The 22,500-nt window shown below is 47.4% G+C and overlaps 1 protein-coding gene across 3 annotated transcripts in view; it reads left to right on the top strand.

Annotated features, from left to right (window-relative positions):
- Cad88C (cadherin 88C) overlaps window positions 1-22,500 on the top strand; it is a gene marked incomplete at its 3' end in the record, with an annotated part of 290,730 nt that overhangs the window by 206,695 nt on the left and 61,535 nt on the right. For all 3 annotated transcript variants that reach the window (XM_070135250.1, XM_070135251.1, XM_070135252.1), the window contains 1 exon segment: window positions 17,883-19,018. In XM_070135250.1, coding sequence (XP_069991351.1) covers window positions 18,445-19,018 — 574 coding nt within the window. In that variant the 5' untranslated portion in view covers window positions 17,883-18,444.

Raw genomic sequence — 22,500 nt, forward strand, 5'->3', positions numbered from 1 at the left:
TAAAAAAAACGATCTAGCGCACGTGATCGAGCGAGGGTCGAGATGCGGTTAAGAAAAAAAAAGAAAAAAAATCATATTATCTTTATCATTGTCTTATGTTGCTGTTATTATTATTATGTAATAAAGGCATTTGCTATCGTCGTTGCCTTTTTTAGCTGTCGATCGTACTCTCGTTATAAATTTGGTCATATTTTGTATATTTATTATTGTTGTTGCTTTAGGGGCTGGAAAGGGAGGTAATGTGAGAAGAGGGAAATAAAGAGAACCAGAACTAAAGGAAAAAAATATAATAACTAAACCGAGAGTCGAAAGAAGAGGAAAGAGTCGGGATTAGAAGAGAATAAGGAAGAGGGGGAAGAAGAGAAATTATTTAAGAAATTAGAATAATAGGAAAAGAATGAGGAATTAGAATCACTAATAGAGTGAATAGTGGACGAAGACAAAATAGAAGGAAATAGAGGAAGGGAAGAAAGGTATAGGAAGTGGAAACGGAAAGAGGAGGTGAAAAATAAAGAAGGGAAGGGGCGAATAATAGGAATAAATGAAAGAAGAAGTGAAAAAGGGAATGGGAGAAGGAGGCACGCCCTGTCCGCAGAAGGGCGACGAGGGCGTGCAGTCACATGCAGTTTTGCAACTTATGCCCATTTTTCTGCTTGTTTGTGTTGGCATTGTTTACCTGGGAGACACACACACTCACTCTCTCTCTCTCTCTCTCTCTCTCTCTCTCTCTCTCTCTCTCTCTCTCTCTCTCTCTCTCTCTCTCTCTCTCTCTCTCTCTCTCACACACACACACACACACACACACACACACACACACACACACACACACACACACACACACTCTCTCTCTCTCTCTCTCTCTCTCTCTCTCTCTCTCTCTCTCTCTCTCTCTCTCTCTCACACACACACACACACACACACACACACACACACACACACACACACACACACACACACACACACACACACACACACACACACACACACACACATATATATATACATATGTGTGTGTGTGTGTGTGTTTGTATTTATGTATGTGTATACAGAGAGATGGATAGATAATTAAGTAGATATTGATAGTGTGGATGTGTGGTTGGGAGGTTAGGAGAGGGAGGGAGGGAGGGAGGGAGGGAGGGAGGGACTCGCTAATATAAACAGACTGCAGCTTTATGGAAAATATAAATGAATTAATAAAATTACTTTTTTAAAGGATACGACGCAAACGCTTCATTTTCACTCAATGGTTTACTAGATATATCTATATATATATTTTGGTCGCGGATAATATACAGATAATCTATTTTGGAGATCTGGCCATAAGTTTGACGACATCGTTTATCAAGAAACCAAGTCCCATTAAGTGAGTCTAAAAGCAATGCAAAGTCGAGTTGTAAAATGTTGCAGAGTTGCAAGCGAGAGAGAGAGACGCAGTTGACTCACGCCGTCGGAGGGGGCGGGGGGCGGGGGGTGATGGGGGTGGTGGGCAGGAGTCGTTTAAGGAAGCCTTTTACCATATAGATAAAAAGACAATGTATTTTTATTATTGCGTTGTATATTCCACTGTGTAAATACTGCCTGAGCGTATATGGATTGAATTATGATGGAGATTGTGATAGCTATAATAAATGGGAGGAGTATGGTATGGCGCGTGATAAATGGGTGTAATAGAAATCAGAATTATGGTAATAATGGTAGCCTTGATGGTAATGATAGTGATGATAACATTAGAAAGAAAAATATAACTGGCGGATTATAAAGATTGATAAATTGAATCACGTAAGATAATGATAACATCTCATGATTATAAAAATGGAATCACATGTACGCCTTCAAGTCTCCCCGCCCACTGACCTGCCGCCAGCCTGTTCCTCACGCCCACATCCACACACAAACCCCCGTCGGCTGACAAATACTCTCGCACTATCTCGACCACGACCTGGCGCCCCCTCTCCTCTCTTCTTCTTCTTCGTCTCTTTCTCCTTCTTTTCCTTTTTTTCTGTTTCTGCTCCTCCTTCTCTCCCTCCTTCCTTCCCTAACTCCCTCCTCCTTCCGCTCCCAGTCCAGTCTTCAAATCTCCACTCCTCCCTCCTTCCCTCCCTTCCCTCCATCAAAACAAAGTGACGCGATAAATATTCCCTCCCCCTCCCCCCTTCACCTCTAAATACGGCAAATGGCTTTCCAAGGGAACCATGAATTTAATATTTCATGCGCTGTGCTAGTTCTTGCTCCCTTCTCCTTTCCTCCCTCTTCCTCTTCTCTCCTTCCTTCCTCTCTTCCTTAATTCCTTACTTCTTTCCTTTCTTCCTTCCGTCTTTCCTTCTGCCCTTCCTTCCTTCCTCCCGTCTTTCCTTCTTCCCTTCTTTCCTTCCTTCCTTCCTTCCTTCTTTCCTTCGTCATCACTTCCGTCGTCCTTTCTTCCTTTCTCTCCTTCCCCTCTCCCTTAGCAGGCCACGAGGGCGGACAGTTTCTCAAAAGAAAGAAGCGCTAATGACGGGCGTGTTTCGTCGCCCGTGTGGGCGTGCGGGCGTGACAGAGACATATAGGAGGATGAGTAAGGGAAGGAGACGTGAGACGCGGGCGGCCTCCTTCGTTCGCCCACGCCCACGATTCTCCGGCGCCCGGGTTGACAGGGGGAGGAGGTGCACTTTGGCGTTAACTTCATTATCCTCCTCTTTGGCTGTTGAAGCTTTAGAGAGGGGCGATGGGGCTGCGCGAGACATCTCAATGGGCGCTCTGCTTTGCCGGCTCGGGCTGTGTGTCATCGTCATCACCAACGTCATTGTCATCATCACCGTTGTCACCACATCATGATCGCCATTATCATCGTTGCCGCCGCACCACCCCGCCTCTACCACCACCAACCAACAACAATAACAGCAACGACGACGACAACAACAACAACAACAGCAGCAGCAGCAGCAGCAGCAGCAGCAGCAGCAGCAGCAGCAGCAACAACAACAACAACAACAACAACAACAACAACAACAACAACAACAACAACAACAACAACAACAACAACAACAACAACAACAACAACAACAACAACAACAACAACAACAACAACAGTCCTTTCTTACTTTTCAAAATCCGATTTGATCCTCGTCGCGAAGGGCGTCCAAGTCCCCGCCCCGCGCGAGAGGACCGCAGAGTCCGTAACGCAGCGGCTACTTGCAAAACTAAGAGGCTCAGTTGCCAGTTCTTCCTTTAATGCCTGTTGAATTTGGAGGGAATTACCATACGTTTTAGTCAGCTGAAGATTATAGGGAAAGATAGGAGTGAAAGTAAAGATTTTTAACGCTTATGTGAAGAATGTGAAGAAAAAAGCGGACCGTTTTAGTGTTTTTTTTCCCTTCCCAGTGTGTTTATGACACTTTTAACCGTTGGTGAATTATCACCTATAATTTTTTCTTCTTTTTTTTATCCACCTGTCTCCTTCCTTCCTTTCGTTTTCATTTATAGGACCAGTATGCTATCCTCGTCATAAATTTTGATTTTTTACTTATTATTTTTTTTCCTTATTTGGATTCGGCCCCTTTTTTTCTTTCTTTTTTCTTTTTTTCATGTATTTCCCCCATTTTTGAACATCTGGCTTTCACAATTTCGATATGTTGTTGATAAAGCTTGAATATTATTTTTATATTCACAAGAATAGAAGGTTTATGCCTTTATGAATTTGTATTTCCTTTAGAAGTTTTGATCACGTGACAAGAGCCTTAGAGAGACGATTTTGGCAATATTATTCAAAGATACAATAGTCTCCCTCGCAAAGGAAAATCTTGCAAGAAAAATCATGTTTTTTTCCGTCCAGGAACACGATGGGATCTTTATGCAGAAGTATTTTCATCATTTGTGTGTGAAAGCTGCGTGTTTTATTTATCAATTTGTTTATTCATTTATTTGCCTACTTTGGCATACTCATATGATATAGCAATATACGCGATTGTATACATATGTATGTGTTCATATTTGCGTAGACATATATATATATATATTTTCGAAGTCTCCTTACGTCTATCTATTTTACGAGCGGCCCTCCTCCCGCGCCAGGCAACCATGTGCCTTGGAGTCTCGGAGGCGGCATGTGCCTGTCTTGCCCCGAGCTGACCCCGGATTACCCCTCCGGGCTCGTGACCGCACGAGGGCGTGGTCAGTCTCGCACAGGTTAGCCTGCTTGAACCTCTCCCCTTCCCCTCCTCCTCCCCATCCCCTATCCTACCCCTTTCTCCCCCCCCCTCCTCCCCATCCTACGACCTGAGCTTACGACCTTTGATCTTTGTCCATGTCCTTTCTAATTCCTTGCTGTCCCTCCTCCCGCTTCTCCTTCTCCTCCTTCCCCCACGTCTGCTTCTCCTTGTTTTTTTTTCTGCCTCTTTTGATAATCTTCCTTCCTTCATTTTCCTTCTTCATCCCCATTTTCTTCTCCTTCCTTTCCCTTTTCCTCCTCCTCATTTTCAGTCATCGCTCCCTTGCTTCCATCCTCTCTCTCTTTCCCCTCGCTCACCTCTTCTTTCCTCCCTCCCTACTTCTCCTCTTCCTCCTCCTCTCTCCGTCCTTCGCTCTTCCTTCCTCCCTCTTTCGATCATTCCCCTCCTCTTCTCGCCGTCTCTCGCCCCCTCTTGACCCCTTCAGGAGACGCGGTTCTTCCTGTTCCTCCTCCTTCTCTCCATCTTTTTCTTCTTCTACCTCTTCCTTCTTTTTCTTCCTTCCTTCTCCTTCTCTTTTTTCTCCGTCGTCTCTTTCTTTTTCTCCTCTTCCTTCTCCTTCCTCCCCTCCCCCTTGTCTTCTTCTTCCACCTCCTCCTCCTTCTACTCCCCTTTTCCTCCTCCACCTCCCCCTCTCCTCCTCCTCTTCCTCCCCACTTTCCTCCTCCTCCTCCTCCTCCTCCACTTCCTCCTACTCCCCCTTTCGTCCTCCTCCTTTTCCTCCCCCCTCTCCTCTTCCTCCCCACTTTCCTCCTCCTCCCTTCTTTCCTCCTCCTCCTCCTCTCTTCTCCCCCTTTCCTCCTCCCCCCTCTCCTCCTCCTCCTCCCCCCTCCTCGCAGTCTATCAGCGTCGAAGGCGCAAAGTGACGGCTGCTTGTTCGGAAATGTCTGGCTTGCTCTTCTTTCATTATATTTTCCTCCATTCCTCGGGCTCCTCTTACATTTCCCGTCATGGTTGATATTATCGGTTGAGTGTATTTTTCTCGTTTCATTTACTTCTTTTTCTTCTTCTTCTTTTTCTTGCTTTTCTTCTTCTTGCCTGTTCGATTTGCCATCTTTTGTGATGGCATTATCGGCACAGGTGGTGTTGTGAGTAATTATTGTTTTCTTCTTTTCTTTCTCTCTCTCTCTATTTTCTTGTTTTCCTCTAATTTTCGCCTATGTTGTGGTGAGTTAGTCATTCTTGTATTTTGTTTCATTTTAATCGTGTTGTGTGAATTTAACGAAGAAGGTGATCACCGTTATATTTTTCCTCTCTTCCTCTCCTCATTTTTCTCTTATCTCTTGCCTCTTTTTTCTCTTCTCTTTTTTCAATTATCTTTTCTTTTTTCTGTTCCTTTTCCGTCTCGTGTGATATTATCTTCGCGAGAGGAGGTCGAGAGTCGACGCGCATTTGGGTCTCAGGTCGAATGTTAATGGATGTGACTTATTGAATGTTGCTAAGGGAGAGGAAGAAGTTGGAGGGGGGAGGGAGGGGAGGGGTGTCGTGGGGGTTATTGGTGGAGGAGGAGGAGGAGGAGGAGGAGAAGGAGGGGTGTGGGAAGGGAGGGCGGAGGGCGACTGTGTGCATCTTCGTTGTTGTAATTTTGAAGAGGGAGGTTTTGTCCATCTCTCTCTCTCTCTCTCTCTCTCTCTCTCTCTCTCTCTCTCTCTCTCTCTCTCTCTCTCTCTCTCTCTCTCTCTCTCTCTCTCTCTCTCTCTCTCTCTCTCTCTCTCTCTCTCTCTCTCTCTCTCTCTCTCTCTCTCTCTCTCTCTCTCTCTCTCTCTCTCTCTCTCTCTCTCTCTCTCTCTCTCTCTCTCTCTCTCTCTCTCTCTCTCTCTCTCTCTCTCTCTCTCTTGTTCCTGCCTCGTCTTGCTGTCTGCTCCTCTCGCTCGAAGACCTGCCAAGAGGCCTGTCTGCATTGCATCATCGGCAGAGTTCGAAAGCGGCTGCGTTTCTCTGGCGCGGACTTCCATCATCTTCGCTCGCCGCCGAAGCGACTCCGGCCGGCCACGCCTTCCTCGTCGCCGTTTCTCTTTCTTCTGTCTTCTACTTCATCTTTTTCTTTACTTAATATTTTTCCCTCTTCACCTTCTTCCTTTTTATCCTCCTCCTTTTCCTTTACACCCTTTTCCTCCTCCTCCTCTTCCTTTTCCACCTCTTGTTCCTCCTCCTCTTCTTCAACCCAATTTCCTCTTATTCCTCTTTCTCTTGCTTCTTACTCCTCCTCCTCTCTTGCACACCTCACCAATGGCCTGTATCTGCTTCTTCTGCCGTGGTCATTATAGGTCTACACTTGCTCCTCATTGGCGTAGAGAAGATATTTTCATTATTCTCTTCCTTTCGTTTTTCCCTCTTTCGCTTCTCAATGTCGTTTCTCTTCCTTTTTTTTATCTTCCCCTCTTGTCTCTCTCCTATTTTCTGTTTTCTTGCTCTCTGTCTCTCTCTCGCTCTCCAAATACAGGGTGTGGTCACTCATGCTCTAGAAGTATAGTGTGTGTGGAGGGGAGGAGGGGAAGGGAGGAGAGGGAATGGAGGGAAGGAGAGGAGGGGAGGAGAGGAAATTGAGGGAAGGAGAGGGAATGGAGGGAAGGAGAGGAGGGGAGGAGAGGAAGTTGAGGGAAGGAGAGGAGGAGAGAGGAGAGAAGAAGAGAGAAGGGAGGGGAGGGGAAAGGAAAGGAAAGGAGGGGTAGGTACGTCCCGAAGCAAATCATCATGGTATGTTGCCTTCACGGCCGTCGCCATAATCTTGGCCAAGAGAGCGAATGTCGTTAATGACGGTGCCCTTAACATGGCGATTCTGAGCGGCCATCGTCTCTCGTGAAAACGCCGGTGCGATGGTTCTCTTCTGGCGCAGGCGGAGCGAGCCCTTTTTCTGGGAATTCGCTGGCCGCTATTCTTTTTTCTGTTCTTTCGATATCATCCGTTTTTCTGGTTCTCGTTATTATCATTTTTATGTTTTTTATTCTTATTTTCATTCACATTTTAGTCTTGTTCTTATTGAGTATGATAATTATTGTTATTGTTATCGTTATTGCTGTCATTATTATCATTATTATTATCGTCATTATTATTATTGCTCATCATCATTATCATAATTGTTATTATCATCATTATTGTTTTATTATCATCATTACCATAATTATTTTTGTTATTATTTTTTTCATTTTCGTTAATATCATTGCTATTACCATTATGACTTCATTATTATTTACTTACTTATTTATCATCATCATCATCCCTCTTTTGCGCCATAATTGCAATCAGGGCGCTGGCCACGAGCTGAGGCTGCGTGCAGGAGGCTCCCAGCAGCGAGGGAGTCTAAATTAGGTTCGCTGTGGTCTCTTGGCCTTGTTTTCTGCTTTGGTTTTCCAAGTCGAAATCGAATCCAAAAAGGGCAGATGCTTTAATCTCTCTCTCTCTATCTCTATCTACTTATCTGTCTCTCTCTCTCTCTCTATCTCTATCTGCCTATCTGTCTCTCTCTCTCTCTATCTATCTGTCTCTCTCTATCTCTCCCTCTGTCTCTCTGTCTCTCTATCTCTCCCTCTGTTTCTCTCAATCTCTCCCTCTGTCTCTCTCTATCTCTCCCTCTCTCTCTCTCTCTCTCTCTCTCTCTCTCTCTCTCTCTCTCTCTCTCTCTCTCTCTCTCTCTCTCTCTCTCTCTCTCTCTCTCTCTCTCTCTCTCTCTCTCTCTCTCTCTCTCTCTCTCTCTCTCTCTCTCTCTCTCTCTCTCTCTCTCTCTCTCCCTCTCTCTCTCTCTATCCCCTCTCTCTCTCTATCCCCTCTCTCTCCCCCTCTCTCTCTCCCCCTCTCTCTCTCTCCCACCCCCCTTTTAGAGGTGTTAGCGATTCCCGATCGAATAACGCCTTTTAGCTTCTCAGTTGTCACCTGGTGTTATTTTCGCCCGACCTGCGTTGCGAATCGCGGCCGCGGACTTACTGAGTTGCCGGGGCGGAAAGCGGTGAACAGAACAGGCAACAGAAAGGTGGAAGAGAAAAGAGGAGGAACAGTTATGTCATCTCCGGGTTTTCTTCTCTCCCTCCTCCTTTAACTTTTTTTTCTCTTTTTGATTCGCTCTTTTTTCTTCTTCCTATCCGCCTGTTTTATCTCCACCTGTTTTTTTTTCTTCTCCCTCTCTCCTTTGTTTCTTATTCTTACGCTTTTCTCAGTCTCCTTTCTTTTTTTCCTCCTCCTTCTAATACTCTTCTCCTTCTCCACCTCCTCCTCCTCTTCCCTCCCTCTTATCCCCCGTCCTCCGCCTCCCCTCCTCCTCTCCTCCTACTTCTCCTCCCCTCCTACTTCTCCTCCCCTCCTACTTCTCCTCCCCCTTTCTCCTTTTACCACTCCGCCCCCCTTCTCCTGTGCCTTCTCCCCCTCCGCCCCCCCCTCTTCCGTTTCCCGCGCGCCATGTTCCTTTCCATGTACACACGGCCGCGCATTATGTACCTCGTTTGTTTACCTTTTTTACGATCTTCCTGCCTTCTTGAGCGGGTCCAGCAGCCCGCCTCCCCCTCCCTTCCGCCTCCCCTTTCCTCCCCCATCCACTTCCCCTTATCCTCCCCATCCTGCAGTTATTTCCAGACTTTCCTTCCACCCCCTTCCACTTCTCCCCCTCCTCATCCACCTCTTCCCCTTCACCTCCACCTCAGTCATCACCCTCCCATCCAACCCTCCCCCTCCCCTCTCCCCTTATACTTATCCCCCTCCCTATCACCCATTCACCTCACACCCTGTCTTTGCCCTCCTCCCTCCCTTCGTTCCTCCTCCTCCCCTCCCTTCGTCCCTCCCTCCCCCTCCCTTCGTCCCTCCCTCCCCCTCCCTTCTCCCTCCCTCCTCCCTCCTCCCCTCCCTCCCTCCCTCCCCTCTCCCTCCCCTCCCCCTTTCCCCATTCAATTGCAAGGTGTTGATAATTTCCCGTTGCATTCTGTTGACGGGTGTTTTAGAAAGTCGTACAGCCTGTTGGCGGACTCCTTGCAAAGGTGCTATTAGTATCGGGTGTTTATTGCATGGTTAGAGACTCCAAGCTCATTCCTGTTGCAAAGCGGCGTTGCAAGTGGTGGCAGATGGTGGTGGATGAGGCTATGGAAATTGCAAATGCTAAAATATCACGTGTTAATGACAGCGTGGAGATGTAATTTGGGAAAAAATGCGAGGCCAAATTGCACGTGTTGGCGGTGAGCTATGTGTCTGAGGGCACCGCTGAAGGGGGCGGGGCTTAATAAAGGCAGTTTTCGAGTCTGGTTTGAGAGGCAGCGATAATTCGGGCTGCACTGTCATGTATTTATGTATTGCCATTATCGCCATTGCTTTTGTTATATATATATATATATATATATATATATATATATATATATATATATATATATATATATATATATATATATGTATGTATATGTATATATGTATATTGCATTTTTTAGGATTCTCATATCCTCTTTTTCTCTTTCTCTCTTGTTCGATTTGTCATGTACTCTCTCTTTCCTTCCTTCCCTAATTCTCTCCTTTCTTTTTCTCCCTCCCTTTTGTATCCCTTGCTTCTTCCCTCCTTCCCTTGCTTCCCTCTTTTCTTTACTTCTTCCCTCCTTCAATGTCTCCCCTCACCCCCCCTCCCCTTCCCTTCTCTCATCTTACCCCCCCCTCCCCTTCCCTTCTCTCATCTCCTCTCTCCTCCCCTCTCCTCTTCCGCGCCTCCCCAGCGTTGCCTCAGTCTATCCCACTCGTACTCCGGGCGGCGGATTTCGATTCTCTCACAATAGAGAAAAAAAATTGAGAAGGATGGAAAAAACCGTTAATGACCCTTTCGGCCCTTAATAGGGCAAGGGAGAGAGTCGGGCCGCCAGGGACTGACTGCTCTCCGGATCTTTGATGTATTCACTGCTTTTTCTTTTCTTTTTTGTTTCCCCTTTTTGTGGAGACGCTGTTTTTTTTCTTCTTGAGTCGAAGTTTTGCTTCTTGGCAACTGTGGCGGGATGTCGTCAATAACGCACACGTGCTAAGACATACGCGTGCACGTTCGCATGTTTAAGTTGTGGAATAATAAAAAAAAAAATGTAATTTAGTGTTGTTTTGCGTCTGTTTTTTCTTTTTTTTCCATTTGTTTAATCCTACTCGTTGCCGTCGTCCTCCTCTTCCTTCTGCTCCTTATACTCTTCCTCCTGCTTCTACTCCTCCTCCTCCTCCTCCCTCTACTCCTTCGCCCCTCTCCACCACCTTCTTCACCCTCTCCTCCTCCTCCTCCCCCTCTCCTACTCCTCCTCCTCCTCCTCCTTCCCCCCCTCTCCTCCTCCTCCCTCTCTTCTACTCCTCCTCTTCCTCCTCCTCCTTCCCCAGGGGTAGGGGTTAAGGAAGAAGAGGGGAGATTAATAGGGTCGATAATAATTATAGTTGGGCAGCAGAGGCTTCTGATAAAGCGATAAGAGCCAGATAGGGGTAGACCGGGTGGGCGGGTGAGTGGAGGGGGGCGGGGGGGGGGGAGGTTGCGTGGTTGTGGTAAAAAAGGGAGGCGCACACACTCGCACACATACGCACACGCGAAAATGCAAGCAACATACACACGCGCCGATACACTGCAGCAAGCCCAGACATGCCTCGCACACAAACACTGCAGTGAATATTTCAAATGAAACCTTGTGAATCCAAGTTTTTTTCATGTATAGTGAATAAAAAAAAAAACTCCCTTCGCTCGCGGCCATGACCGGCATCCGGCCACGCTCACAAGCATCCCTCTTATCCGGACGCGATTAGATGACTGGGGGCGGGGGGGGGGGGGGGGCGTGGCAGCAGCGAGAGGGAAAGCGAGATGTGTCCGAGATGATGATTGGTTGTCAGATGTGTGCGGCCGCCGTCAAGGGTCTTCGGTCATGTTGCTGTTTGTTGCAGCTGTTGGTGCACATGGCCGGTGATTCGGGGGCCAGGGTGCAAGTTTTGCTAGTTTACTTTGTTTGTATTTATGTTATTACCGCGGAGGGTTTTCATTTTAATTTTGGGTCACGTGCAAGCACATATACACATAGGGATACAGGTACATAATCATGAATGCAGATACACATACAGTCTTATTCACTAGCGTTTCAGCTATCGTTCTTGCATATACTTTACTATTTCTGATGGCAGAACATTTTTTATACTGGATTTCCCATATTATGGCGTTGAAAATACTGAGGAATTCTATGGCGAAACGTCCCGGCCAATTTCATTTTACGAAGACCATTTCACTGCAGCAAGAACTGTTACAGTTGAGTAATGTGTGAATGTGACAGACACGGACAGGCAAGCAGACGGGGAGTGTAAGAATGGGAATAAATGAGAGACAGAGAGAAAGAAAGAGAGAAAGAAAGAAAGAGAGTGAGTGAGTGAGTCAGTGAATGAGTGAGTGAGTGAGTGAGTGTGTGTGTGTGTGTGTGTGTGTGTGTGTGTGTGTGTGTGTGTGTGTGTGTGTGTGTGTGTGTGTGGGTGTGTGAGTGAGTGAGTGAGTGTGTGAGTGAGTGAGTGAGTGAGTGTGTGAGTGAGTGTGTGAGTGTGTGAGTGAGTGAGTGTGTGAGTGAGTGTGTGTGTGTGTGTGTGTGTGTGTGTGTGTGAGTGTGTGAGTGAGTGAGTGTGTGAGTGAGTGGAGTGAGTGTGTGAGTGAGTGAGTGAGTGTGTAAGTGAGTGAGTGAGTGTGTGAGTGAGTGAGTGTGTGAGTGAGTGTGTGAGTGAGTGTGTGAGTGAGTGAGTGTGTGAGTGAGTGAGTGTGTGTGTGTGTGTGTGTGTGTGTGTGTGTGTGTGTGTGTGTGTGTGTGTGTGTGTGTGTGTGTGTGTGTGTGTGTGTGTGTGTGTGTGAGTGAGTGAGTGAGTGAGTGAGTGAGTGAGTGAGTGAGCGAGCGAGCGAGCGAGCGAGCGTCACCCTCGCCTTCGAAATCCAATCGGGCGACCAGGCGAGCGGTCGTGACGCAAAACGGCGAGCGCGTGACATTACACAAGTGGCGGATCCGATCGCGGCCGCAGACCCCTTTCGAGGAGCCGCACCGTGGGAACATTTCTCAACCCGTGGGAGAAAAAATCGAATCCGCTTGCTTTTATTGTGTCACTTCTCGCGCGCGCGGCTGACTGGGTGCAAGATTCCTCTGTTCTACGGTGTCACTGTCACCTTCCCACGTGCCACGGTGCCAGCTCAGTGCCAGTCGCGTCTTTCGTCAGTCCTCCGCTGACAGGCACTGAACAACTACGAGTGTTTGTGTGTGTGTTTTCTTTCGCAGTGCCTTCTAGACTTTAGAAAACAATTCCTCTGTAGAGACAGGCTTCGGTGGTGTAGTTGCACACGGACTTGTGTTCTGTGGCCGCTGATTGGACTGATGCTGGGAGTGTTCATTTCCGTTTGTGTAAGTGTCGCGTGGCCTTTGTTTTTAACAACTATTATTGCTATCCTCGACCAATAGAGTTTGCATAGATATGTAAACATCAAATGCATTTTTTTTTGTGTGTGAGTGAGTGAGTTAATGTATGTGAGTGAGTGAGTGAGTGAGTGAGTGAGTGAGTGAGTGAGTGAGTGAGTGAGTGAGTGAGTGAGTGAGTGAGTGAGTGAGTGAGTGAGTGAGTGAGTGAGTGAGTGAGTGTGTGTGTGTGTGTGTGTGTGTGTGTGTGTGTGTGTGTGTGTGTGTGTGTGTGTGTGTGTGTGTGTTATTTGCCAAGAACGGCTCTGGCATCCAGCATTTGTTTACATCACGGGGTTGCATCACAGCCGCGGTCTGCGTACACCTGAGCCGGCGAACGCACGTCCTCATTAATGTCTTGAACGAGCTTCAGCCTCTCTTAGCGATACAGTAATCATCATCTCGAGCATCGAAGCGTCCATCCCTGCGCCTGTCGGAGGACGCGGCTCATCTCAGGCTTCGCAGAGATCCTTTTTTTCTTTTCTTTCTTTCTTTCTCTCTTTTGGCTCATCTCAGTTCCAGCTTCACAAAGATTCTTATTTTTTTCCTTTTCTTTCTTCCTTTCTCTCTTTTTGACTCCTCTGAGTTTCAGCTTCACAAAGATTCTTATTTTTTTCCTTTTCTTTCTTCCTTTCTCTCTTTTGGCTCATCTGAGTTTCAGCTTCACAAAGATTCTTATGTTTTTCCTTTTCTTTCTTCCTTTCTTCCTTTCTCTCATTTTGGCTCATCTGAGTTTCAGCTTCACAAAGATTCTTATTTTTTCCATTTCTCTCTTTCTCTCTTTTGGCTCATCTCAGTTCCAGCTTCACAAAGATTTTTATTTTTTTTCCTTTTCTTTCTTCTTTTCTCTCTTTTTGGCTCATCTGAGTTTCAGCTTCACAAAGATTCTTATTTTTTTCCTTTTCTTTCTTCCTTTCTCTCTTTTGGCTCATCTGAGTTTCAGCTTCACAAAGATTCTTATTTTTTTCCTTTTCTTTCTTCCTTTCTTCCTTTCTCTCTTTTGGCTCATCTGAGTTTCAGCTTCACAAAGATTCTTATTTTTTCCTTTTCTCTCTTTCTCTCTTTTGGCTCATCTCAGTTCCAGCTTCACAAAGATTCTTATTTTTTCCTTTTCTTTCTTTCTCTCTTTTGGCTCATCTCAGTTCCACTTCACAAAGATTTTTATTTTTTTCCTTTTCTTTCTTTCTTTTCTCTCTTTTTGACTCATCTGAGTTTCAGCTTCACAAAGATTCTTATTTTTTCCTTTTCTTTCTTTCTCTCTTTTGGCTCATCTCAGTTCCAGCTTCACAAAGATTCTTATTTTTTCCCTTTTCTTTCTTTCTCTCTTTTGGCTCATCTCAGTTTCAGCTTCACAAAGATTCTTATTTTTTTCCTTTTCTTTCTTTCTTTCTCTCTTTTGGCTCATCTCAGTTCCAGCTTCACAAAGATTCTTATTTTTTTCCTTTTCTTTCTTCCTTTCTCTCTTTTTGACTCATCTGAGTTTCAGCTTCACAAAGATTCTTATTTTTTTCCTTTTCTTTCTTCCTTTCTTCCTTTCTCTCTTTTGGCTCATCTGAGTTTCAGCTTCACAAAGATTCTTATTTTTTCCTTTTCTCTCTTTCTCTCTTTTGGCTCATCTCAGTTCCAGCTTCACAAAGATTCTTATTTTTCCTTTTCTTTCTTTCTCTCTTTTGGTTCATCTCAGTTCCAGATTCACAAAGATTCTTATTTTTTCCCTTTTCTCTCTTTCTCTCTTTTGGCTCATCTCAGTTCCACTTCACAAAGATTTTTATTTTTTTCCTTTTCTTTCTTCTTTTCTCTCTTTTTGGCTCATCTGAGTTTCAGCTTCACAAAGATTCTTATTTTTTCCTTTTCTTTCTTTCTCTCTTTTGGCTCATCTCAGTTCCAGATTCACAAAGATTTTTATTTTTTCCCTTTTCTTTCTTTTTACCAGCGTGAAGCCCCACTTGAAAAGTCTCAATGGGTGGTTATAAACAAATATGAATGAGAATATCGTTGTTGTTTTTTTCTTTTCTTTTTTACCTATATCGTTAGTTGAGGAACGGATGGGTCGTGTCTTCCGTTTGACCGGTAACTTCTTGGTCTTAAGGATGGGAATCCTATTTGAGCAAGGGGGATTGTCGTCTTTATTGGCTGATTTGTGGTTCCTTTAGTTTTTGTAAGATATATTTATTTATGCATTTGTTTCGTAGATTTGTTCCTGTTATCTTTTCAAATGTGTGTACTCGCCATGATCCTTACGTTATTAGAGTAGTTGGTGGTCGTAACTGGCGTCATTAGTGTTATCGCCAGTCATCGCCATTATTGCACCTCCATTGCAATTTATACGGATCGTGTTGTAATGCCATTGTCATCACCACAACCCTCACTTCCATCACCATCACCACGGAAAACGTTCGTTCGTTCGTTCGTTCGTTCGATGCGAATGCCTTCTACCCCCCCCCCCCCCACCACACACACACACATACCCCACCCCACCCCACCCCACCCCCACCCCGCCCATGATACCAATGCAAGGAAGCAGGTATCGGTGCCCCGGCTGCCTGCCCTCCCCCCTCCCCCGCCCGCCCATGATACCGATGCAGGGAGGCAGGTATCGGTGCCCGGCTGCCGGTTCCCACAGTGGCGGCCGGGGACTCTTTACTCTTGCTCTCGGCTCGACCCCGCTCCCTCGCCATTGTGTCGGAGGGCGGGGGTAAAAACTTGTCTTGTGGGGGCTCAAGGGGGGAGGGGAGGGGGAGGTGGGATGGGACGTTCTCTGTCTTTTGGTACTCCTCTCCCTTTCTTTCTTTTTTTTCTCTCTTTCTTTCTCTCTCTCTCTCTCTCTCTCTCCCTCTCCCTCTCCCTCTCTCTCTCTCTCCCTCTCTCTCTCTCTCTCTCTCTCTCTCTCTCTCTCTCTCTCTCTCTCTCTCTCTCTCCTCATTCCCGACTCTCTCTCTCTCTCTCTCTCTCTCTCTCTCTCTCTCTCTCTCCCTCTCTCTCTCTCCCTTTCTCTCTCTCTCTCTCTCTCTCTCTCTCTCTCCCTCTCCCTCTCTCTCTCTTTCTCTCTCTCCCTCTCTCTCTTTCGCTCTCTCCCTCACTCCCACCCTCTCTCTCCCTCCCTCCCTCCCTCTCTCTCTCTCTCTCTCTCTCTCTCTCTCTCTCTCTCTCTCTCTCTCTCTCTCTCTCTCTCTCTCTCTCTCTCTCTCTCTCTCTCTCTCTCTCACTTTCTCCCTCCCTCTCTCTCTCTCTCTCTCTCTCTCTTAGTTTTTCTGTTCCCTCTTTTTCCATTCTCCATATTCCTTTTCTCTTCCCCGCTTTCTGTCCTTCTGTGAGTCCTTGCTTTTTGCAACTTCCTTCCTTCCTTTGTGCGCACACACATATGCAAACGCACACGCACACTTTTTCTCCCTCCATTAGTCACCATCTTCCTTCTCACCCGCTTCCCCTCTCCCTCTCCTTCTTCTTTCCCTTTCTCCCCTCTCCTTCCCCCGCCCTTCCCCTCTTCCTCATCCTTTCCTCCCTTTCCCTCCCCCGCCCTCCCCTTCCCCACTCTCGGGCCTGAAGTATTCTGAAGCGATTATTATCTAAAGACTCGTTTCTCGTGTTATTATCACCCAAGATTTACTTCGTTATTTACATCAGACAAATGAAGTCCTTGTTTTTTCTTTCTTTTTTCTTATTCTTTCGATTTATTTTTAAGATCTAAATCATTATGTTCGGATTGATCTTTTTCTCACGTCGCATGACAGCGAGGCGGGCGGCGTTGGCGAGGGTCGTTCGTTTGACATTAGTTGAAGGCAAAAGAGGCCAAAGGACGCCTGGCTCTCGCGCTCGGGACTTCGAGTCGCGGGAGACGTTGGGGCGCGACGTCTAATTGGCTGTGCGGAGGTTGCGCTGATGCTGCACTTGGGATTATATTGTGTTCACTGTTTTGCCCTTTGATGTTATTGCTGTTTTGATTTTGTCATCCGTGTGCTCGTAGAGATGCTGCTGCTATTATTACTGCCGCTACTACTACTGCTGCTGCTGCTATTTTCTATTTCTATTTCTATTACTATTACTATTACTATTACTATTACTATTACTACTGCTTTTACTACTACTGCTACTACTGCTATAACTACTACTACTACTGCTATTACTACTACTATTACTACTATGCTACTACTATTACCACTGCAATTTACACTATCATTAATACTATTACTACTATTATTACGACTACCACTACTACTGCTGCTGCTCCTACTATTATTACTAGCACCAGTGCTGTTACTAACCTCGCGACTACTCGCATTACTACTTTACTCTTCCTGCCACTACTGCTGCATCTGCTTCCGCCTGGCTCAGCTGCTGCTGTTCGCGCCACCGCCGCCCCTTCGCCGGATCTGAGCGAGCGCGGCCGCAGCTGAGGAGGCCCGCTCGCCAGGCCAAAAGCGGCAGAAATAATTATCGCGAGGATGTAAATGCCCGACCTCCTGGCTCCACCTCACCCCCCCCCCCTTTGCCTCCTCACCTCTCTTCTGTCTTCTGCCACCCCCTTCACTCCTTCCCTCCCTCCCCCGGCATCCTGTCAGGGAGGCTGTCCTGCGTCTGACATTTACCCCGTCCTCGCCCTCCCCCCCCTCCACCACGCTCGGTCAGCTACTCTTCCTAACTTCCTCTTCGTTTTCTTTTCTTCCTTTTGTTTTCTGTTTTTTTTTTCATTTCTTTTGTTTAATTTTTGTCTTGTCTCTATTCTCATTCACTTTTGTCACCTCTCACTATTATCATCTATCTCTTCCACCTCCACTTACCTCACTTTTCCTCTCCTATCCTTTCTCCTTTCCCCTCCTCCCTTCTTTTCTCTCCTCCCATCTCCCCATCCTCGTCCACTATCCTCTCTCTCCTTCACCTCCTCTCCTCTCATAATTCACGCGGGTAGACTGTGCGGCGGCTGCGCTGCTGTGTTTTGGGGTCGGCGCTGTTTCGGCTGCGTCGCCGTTGGTAGAGTTGATTGGTTATCTTTTCCTTTCTTGACGGATAAAAAGATGAGAACATTTAACGTATATGTATATATATATATATAGATAGATAGATAGATAGATAGATAGATAGATAGATAGATAGATAGATAGATAGATACATATATAAACACATACATATGTGTGTGTGGATTTATGGTGTATATAATGTCATATGTATGTAAAGATATTGTTTCTATCATTAATGTGGTTGTCGATTGTTTATATTGAAATATTCCAGGTTCTTCTATAATTCCATATTCATCACCGCCTTTCTAAATGCCCTTCCTCCCTTCTTTCAGCGTGCGCGAGGAAGCGAGCGACAAGTGACAGAGCGGCGCGCGCGCGCGTGAGGACGCAACGTGATCCGGGAGCGAGTCCGCGTTCCCGTCGCTGCGTCGCATCTTCCTGTTTCCCATCGGTGTCGTGACCCGCGGCGCCGCGCCTGGGAATCTTGGTCAAGGACTCGCTCGCCGCCTGGCGGACCTCGTGGCGGACCTCGTGGCGGACGCGAGAGGAATCCTGCCGCGGGAGAGCATTCCGGGACGAGCTCTCGGCCCGGACAGTCCTTCCCTCGCTCGCGCGCGCACGTGGCGGCTCGGCCGCAGAGTGCTTGCGGGGAATCGTTCCGCGGAGTGGTCGAGGGAGTGTGTGCGAGGGCGCAGCTGGTGTGATGCGAGGGGGCGTTCCTCGGGCGCGCTGGGTGGCGAAGGCGCTCAAGTGAAGGGCTCGGGCGCCTCCCTCACGGGCGGAGGGCGAAGGCAGTGATACGATCATGCTAGAAATACTTGAGTGACCCGTTCGTTTTGCACGTTTTCTGAGACGGAGACGACCGGCCGCTGCGACGACTACGACGACGCCGAGATGCGCGTGGCGGCGAGGTGCGAGCGCCCCTCAGGGTCGCTGGGGCGCGGGGTGCCACAGGGTGCCAGTGTAAACGAGTGCCGAGCGCGCGATCGGCGGTGTGGCACTGCTGCTGCCATGACGGACCACGAGCAGGGCCGAGTGGGCGTGAGGCGCGCCAGACAGAGGACAGGAGGGCCCCGCGGCGAGGGCGCACAGCTGGCGTGTAGTGCAGGAAAGTGTCAACCTGGAGAGCCGTCAATCAAAAGCTCACTCACTCACCGCGCTCAAGAAGGACACGGCGTGGATGCTCACACTCAAGACGTGATACTCGACCCCCCTCAAAGAGGAAGGGCGAAGGGCGGCGCCCCCCGCCTCCCCCTCTCCGCGCCCACCCGCTCGAACTGCCGTCGGACTACCTCATGGGTGTGCCAAAGGGCGTGGCGAGGGTGGTGGTGGAGCGCCGCCGTGCTGCTGCTGGCGCTGTTGGGAGCGACGGCGCCCCTGGCAGCGGCCAACACGCCCCCCAGGTTCGTGCTGGACGGCCAGAGCGAGATCGTCGTGAGGCTGACGGAGGGAGAGGCGACGCCTGTCGGTAAGTACTCTTTGTTGTACTCCGTGTGCTTTGTAGGCTGGTTTATGCATCTATATATTTTGTTGGGCGATGCGTGGTCGTCTTTTCATAGGGGTTAGGGCGATAGAAATACTGGCAGCCACAAGTATATTCTTTCATTCATTCAGTTAATTATTCATTAATTTGATAGTTCATCCATTCATTAATTTGATCGTTAATTTATTCATTAATTTGATAGTTCATCCATTCATTAATTTGATCGTTAATTTATTCATTAATTTAGTCGTTCATCCATTCATTAAATTGATCGTTCATTCATTCATTCAATCATTCTCCCTTTCATTCATTCATTCAATCCTTCTCCTGTTTATTCATTCAAAGTAACTTTTTAAATCTGATTAACTACTAAGACAACGTGTACATTGTATTGCCGTTGTGGGATGATTAAAAGTTATCTCTATATATCCTAAGGTTTTAGTGTTTACTGAGGGATGGGAGAGGACAGAGAGAACAAGATAAATAGTGATTGATAGGTTACTTTACGTTTCATGAAAGTGATACTTGTAAATTTAAGTATGAGAAAATGTTTTTATATGAAGTTACACGAGAGATAAAAGAGAGAAGGGCGGGTGGCGCAGAAAATCCAGACACCGGAAGTTATCTTTAATTATCTTTAATTATGACTCCTGTCAGGTCCATTGGTACAGCATCGAATTCCTTTAGTCAGCTGAGTTGATGCATTTTTTCAGGGGGGGGGGGCATGCATGGGTATTTATTTTTCAGCTGAAAATCTAATACTTATGTTGCGAGCATTTGTTGTATATTACATAAACCACACATTTTCTCATTCACTTTCTCGTCGTGAGCGTGTGGCTTGTACGTGCATGTGTGCGTACGCGTGTGCGTCAGCTTATACGTGTTCTTTTGTATGTCCTTTTTTTCTTCCTATCTGATGGTCCGTATGGATGAGCGAGCACAGCATACAACGAAAGGGAACGCAGGCGACCTTCCGCACGGTAAACCACTCATGCCCGAAGGTGTTGCGCCGCAGGAGATGCTCGGGGATGTCCCTGGCTGCCCTTGAGTGCGAGCGAGAGTGAGAGTCGAGACAGAGGGAAAGGAAGAGAGAGAGGGAGAGGGATAGGACGAGGGAGAGAAGGAGAGGTAGAGGGATAGGACGAGGGAGAGAGGGAAAGGAAGAGGGATAGGACGAGGGAGAGAGGGAAAGGAAGAGGGAGAGGACGAGGGAGAGAGAGATGCTTGCATAAAATGTAAAGGCTTCGTGCGACCGTGTTTTCGTTAACTCTGACGATTCTTTTCTTTATAATTTCCCCGAAGGTCTCAGGGCGTCGCAGGGAACGAGGAAAGCGGCGCGGCCGAAGGGGTGGGGCGGGGGAAGGTATAATCAGCTCGGGCAATCGGCCATGATTATGCGCATGACACTGATATGCGGCGGAAAAAGTGGTCGGTTTATCTGCGACGAGATCTTGCAAATTTTCAAATCCAGAAATTCGCTGTTTTTCGCAATGGCGAAGCGGTGCGTGTTATCGGCCTTCACGTGCTGGCCGCGGGTTTCCACGTCGGGATTGCATACGTAAGATTGTCTATATGTGTGTGTGTGTGTGTGTGTGTGTGTGTGTGTGTGTGTGTGTGTGTGTGTGCTCTGCACATACATATATACATACATGCATAATACATATACATACATACAATACATACACATACACATTCGCATATACATATACACACACATACACATACACATATACATATGCGAACATACACATACATGTATACATACATACATGCATACATATACAAATGCGTACATATACACACATACAAACGCACATACATACATACATACATACAGGTCTACGTATGTGCATGTATATGTGTACACATACATTAAGACACATGAGTGTGTGACAAATTATGTTTGTGCGTCTCTCAATTTCTTTGTAGCTGCGTCTCCGTCGCGCGCTCCAACATTTATTCGCATCATTCATAATTTGTGCAGCATAAGCTTTGCACTGAGGGCGAGCGGCGCGTTCCCGGATGTGCAGCCCTTCCTCCGCTCCACGCCCCAGCGGCGCCCGTGGCATTTGGGGCCGCTAATCCGTCCTCGGGGCTACGTGGGGGAAGGGCGAGTGGAGGAAAGGGAAAGGGAGGAGGTGGAGGGAGAGGGAAAGAAGAAAATAAATTGATAGCAATAGCAGTAAGAATTATAAGATAAAACGGAAGGGAAAAAGGAGAGGGCGAAGAAACGATGGCGAACGGGCGGAGCGGAGAAGCAGAAGGGGGAGGGGGCGGGAGGGGCGAGGGCATCCAGCGAGGCGATGCAAGAGAGGAGGAAAGAGCCCGAGCGGTTCTCAAGCATTAGCCGCGGCCACGGCTGTTGTTTTTGGGCGCTCGCTCACTTCCGGCGCGAAAGGCAATTCATAATTACGCTAGGAATCGGCCAAGGCTGTGAGGGGGGGGCAGCGGCAGAGGTCAGGCGGTTAGGGTCGGGGCGGGGGGGGGTTAAGGGAGAAGAAATGGGAAAGGGGAAGAGAGGGGGAGGAGGCAGAAAGAGTAATGGTGATAGAAGAGATATGAGAGGAAAAGAGGTGGAGAGACAAAGGGGAGAGGAGAGGAAAGGAGAGGGACGAAATGGAGCCGCACATTTCCCGCTCTCTGTATAGCATATAAAGTATCACATTTTGTGAGATGCTGTGCAGTGCTTGAATAGAAATCTATTTTTCATCTTATATTTACGATATCAGAGAACCCGATGTAGTCTACTGATACGGCGCTCAGAGACAGCAAGAACTACCCACTTAAAAAGGAAAGGGGAACGTCACCCATCGCCTAATCCAGAGACACTTTCCACGGGCGACAAAAAAGAAGGGAAAAAGACGATGACGTGACAAGATGCCGAGGTGTTTACAAAACGTGTTCGGTGAGGTTTTGTCGTCGGCGAGAAGGCGGGGCGGGGGGCGGGGGGGGGGGGGGGGTCGCGCTGTTTCGGGTCGTGTTGCTCGGCGCTTGACTCGAGCATTTGCTGTCGGGAGGAGAAAAGGGCCGAGAAAAATCCGGTTGGTTTTGGGAAAGGAGGAGGAAAGGGTGGGAGAAGAGAAGAGAAAAAAGAAAAAGAAAGGAAATGGGAAAAGAAACGAGAAAAAGATGGAAAGAAAGAGGGAGAGAGACAGAGGAAGACAGCCCGACATGCTGACAAATATCTAAGAGAAATAGATGGAGAGAGGGGGCCGGGGGTAGTGCATGCGTGAGAGAGAGAGAGAAAGAGAAAAGAGAAATAGGGAAGGAGTGACGAAAAAAAAAGAAAGAGATGGAGATAAAGCGAGCAGTAAGAAGAAAGTACGAAAGGCAAGAACGACATTTCAAGACGTCTCGAACTGCAGCGTTCACTTTCCCCGCCTCCCCCCCTCCCCCCTCCCCCTCCCTCCCCCGCGCGCTCGACATTCCCGCCGCGAATTTTTGGTCTCTCTTTCGGACATCACCGT

This window comes from Penaeus vannamei, chromosome 20, assembly GCF_042767895.1.
Source record: "Penaeus vannamei isolate JL-2024 chromosome 20, ASM4276789v1, whole genome shotgun sequence".
Taxonomy (NCBI): domain Eukaryota; kingdom Metazoa; phylum Arthropoda; class Malacostraca; order Decapoda; family Penaeidae; genus Penaeus; species Penaeus vannamei.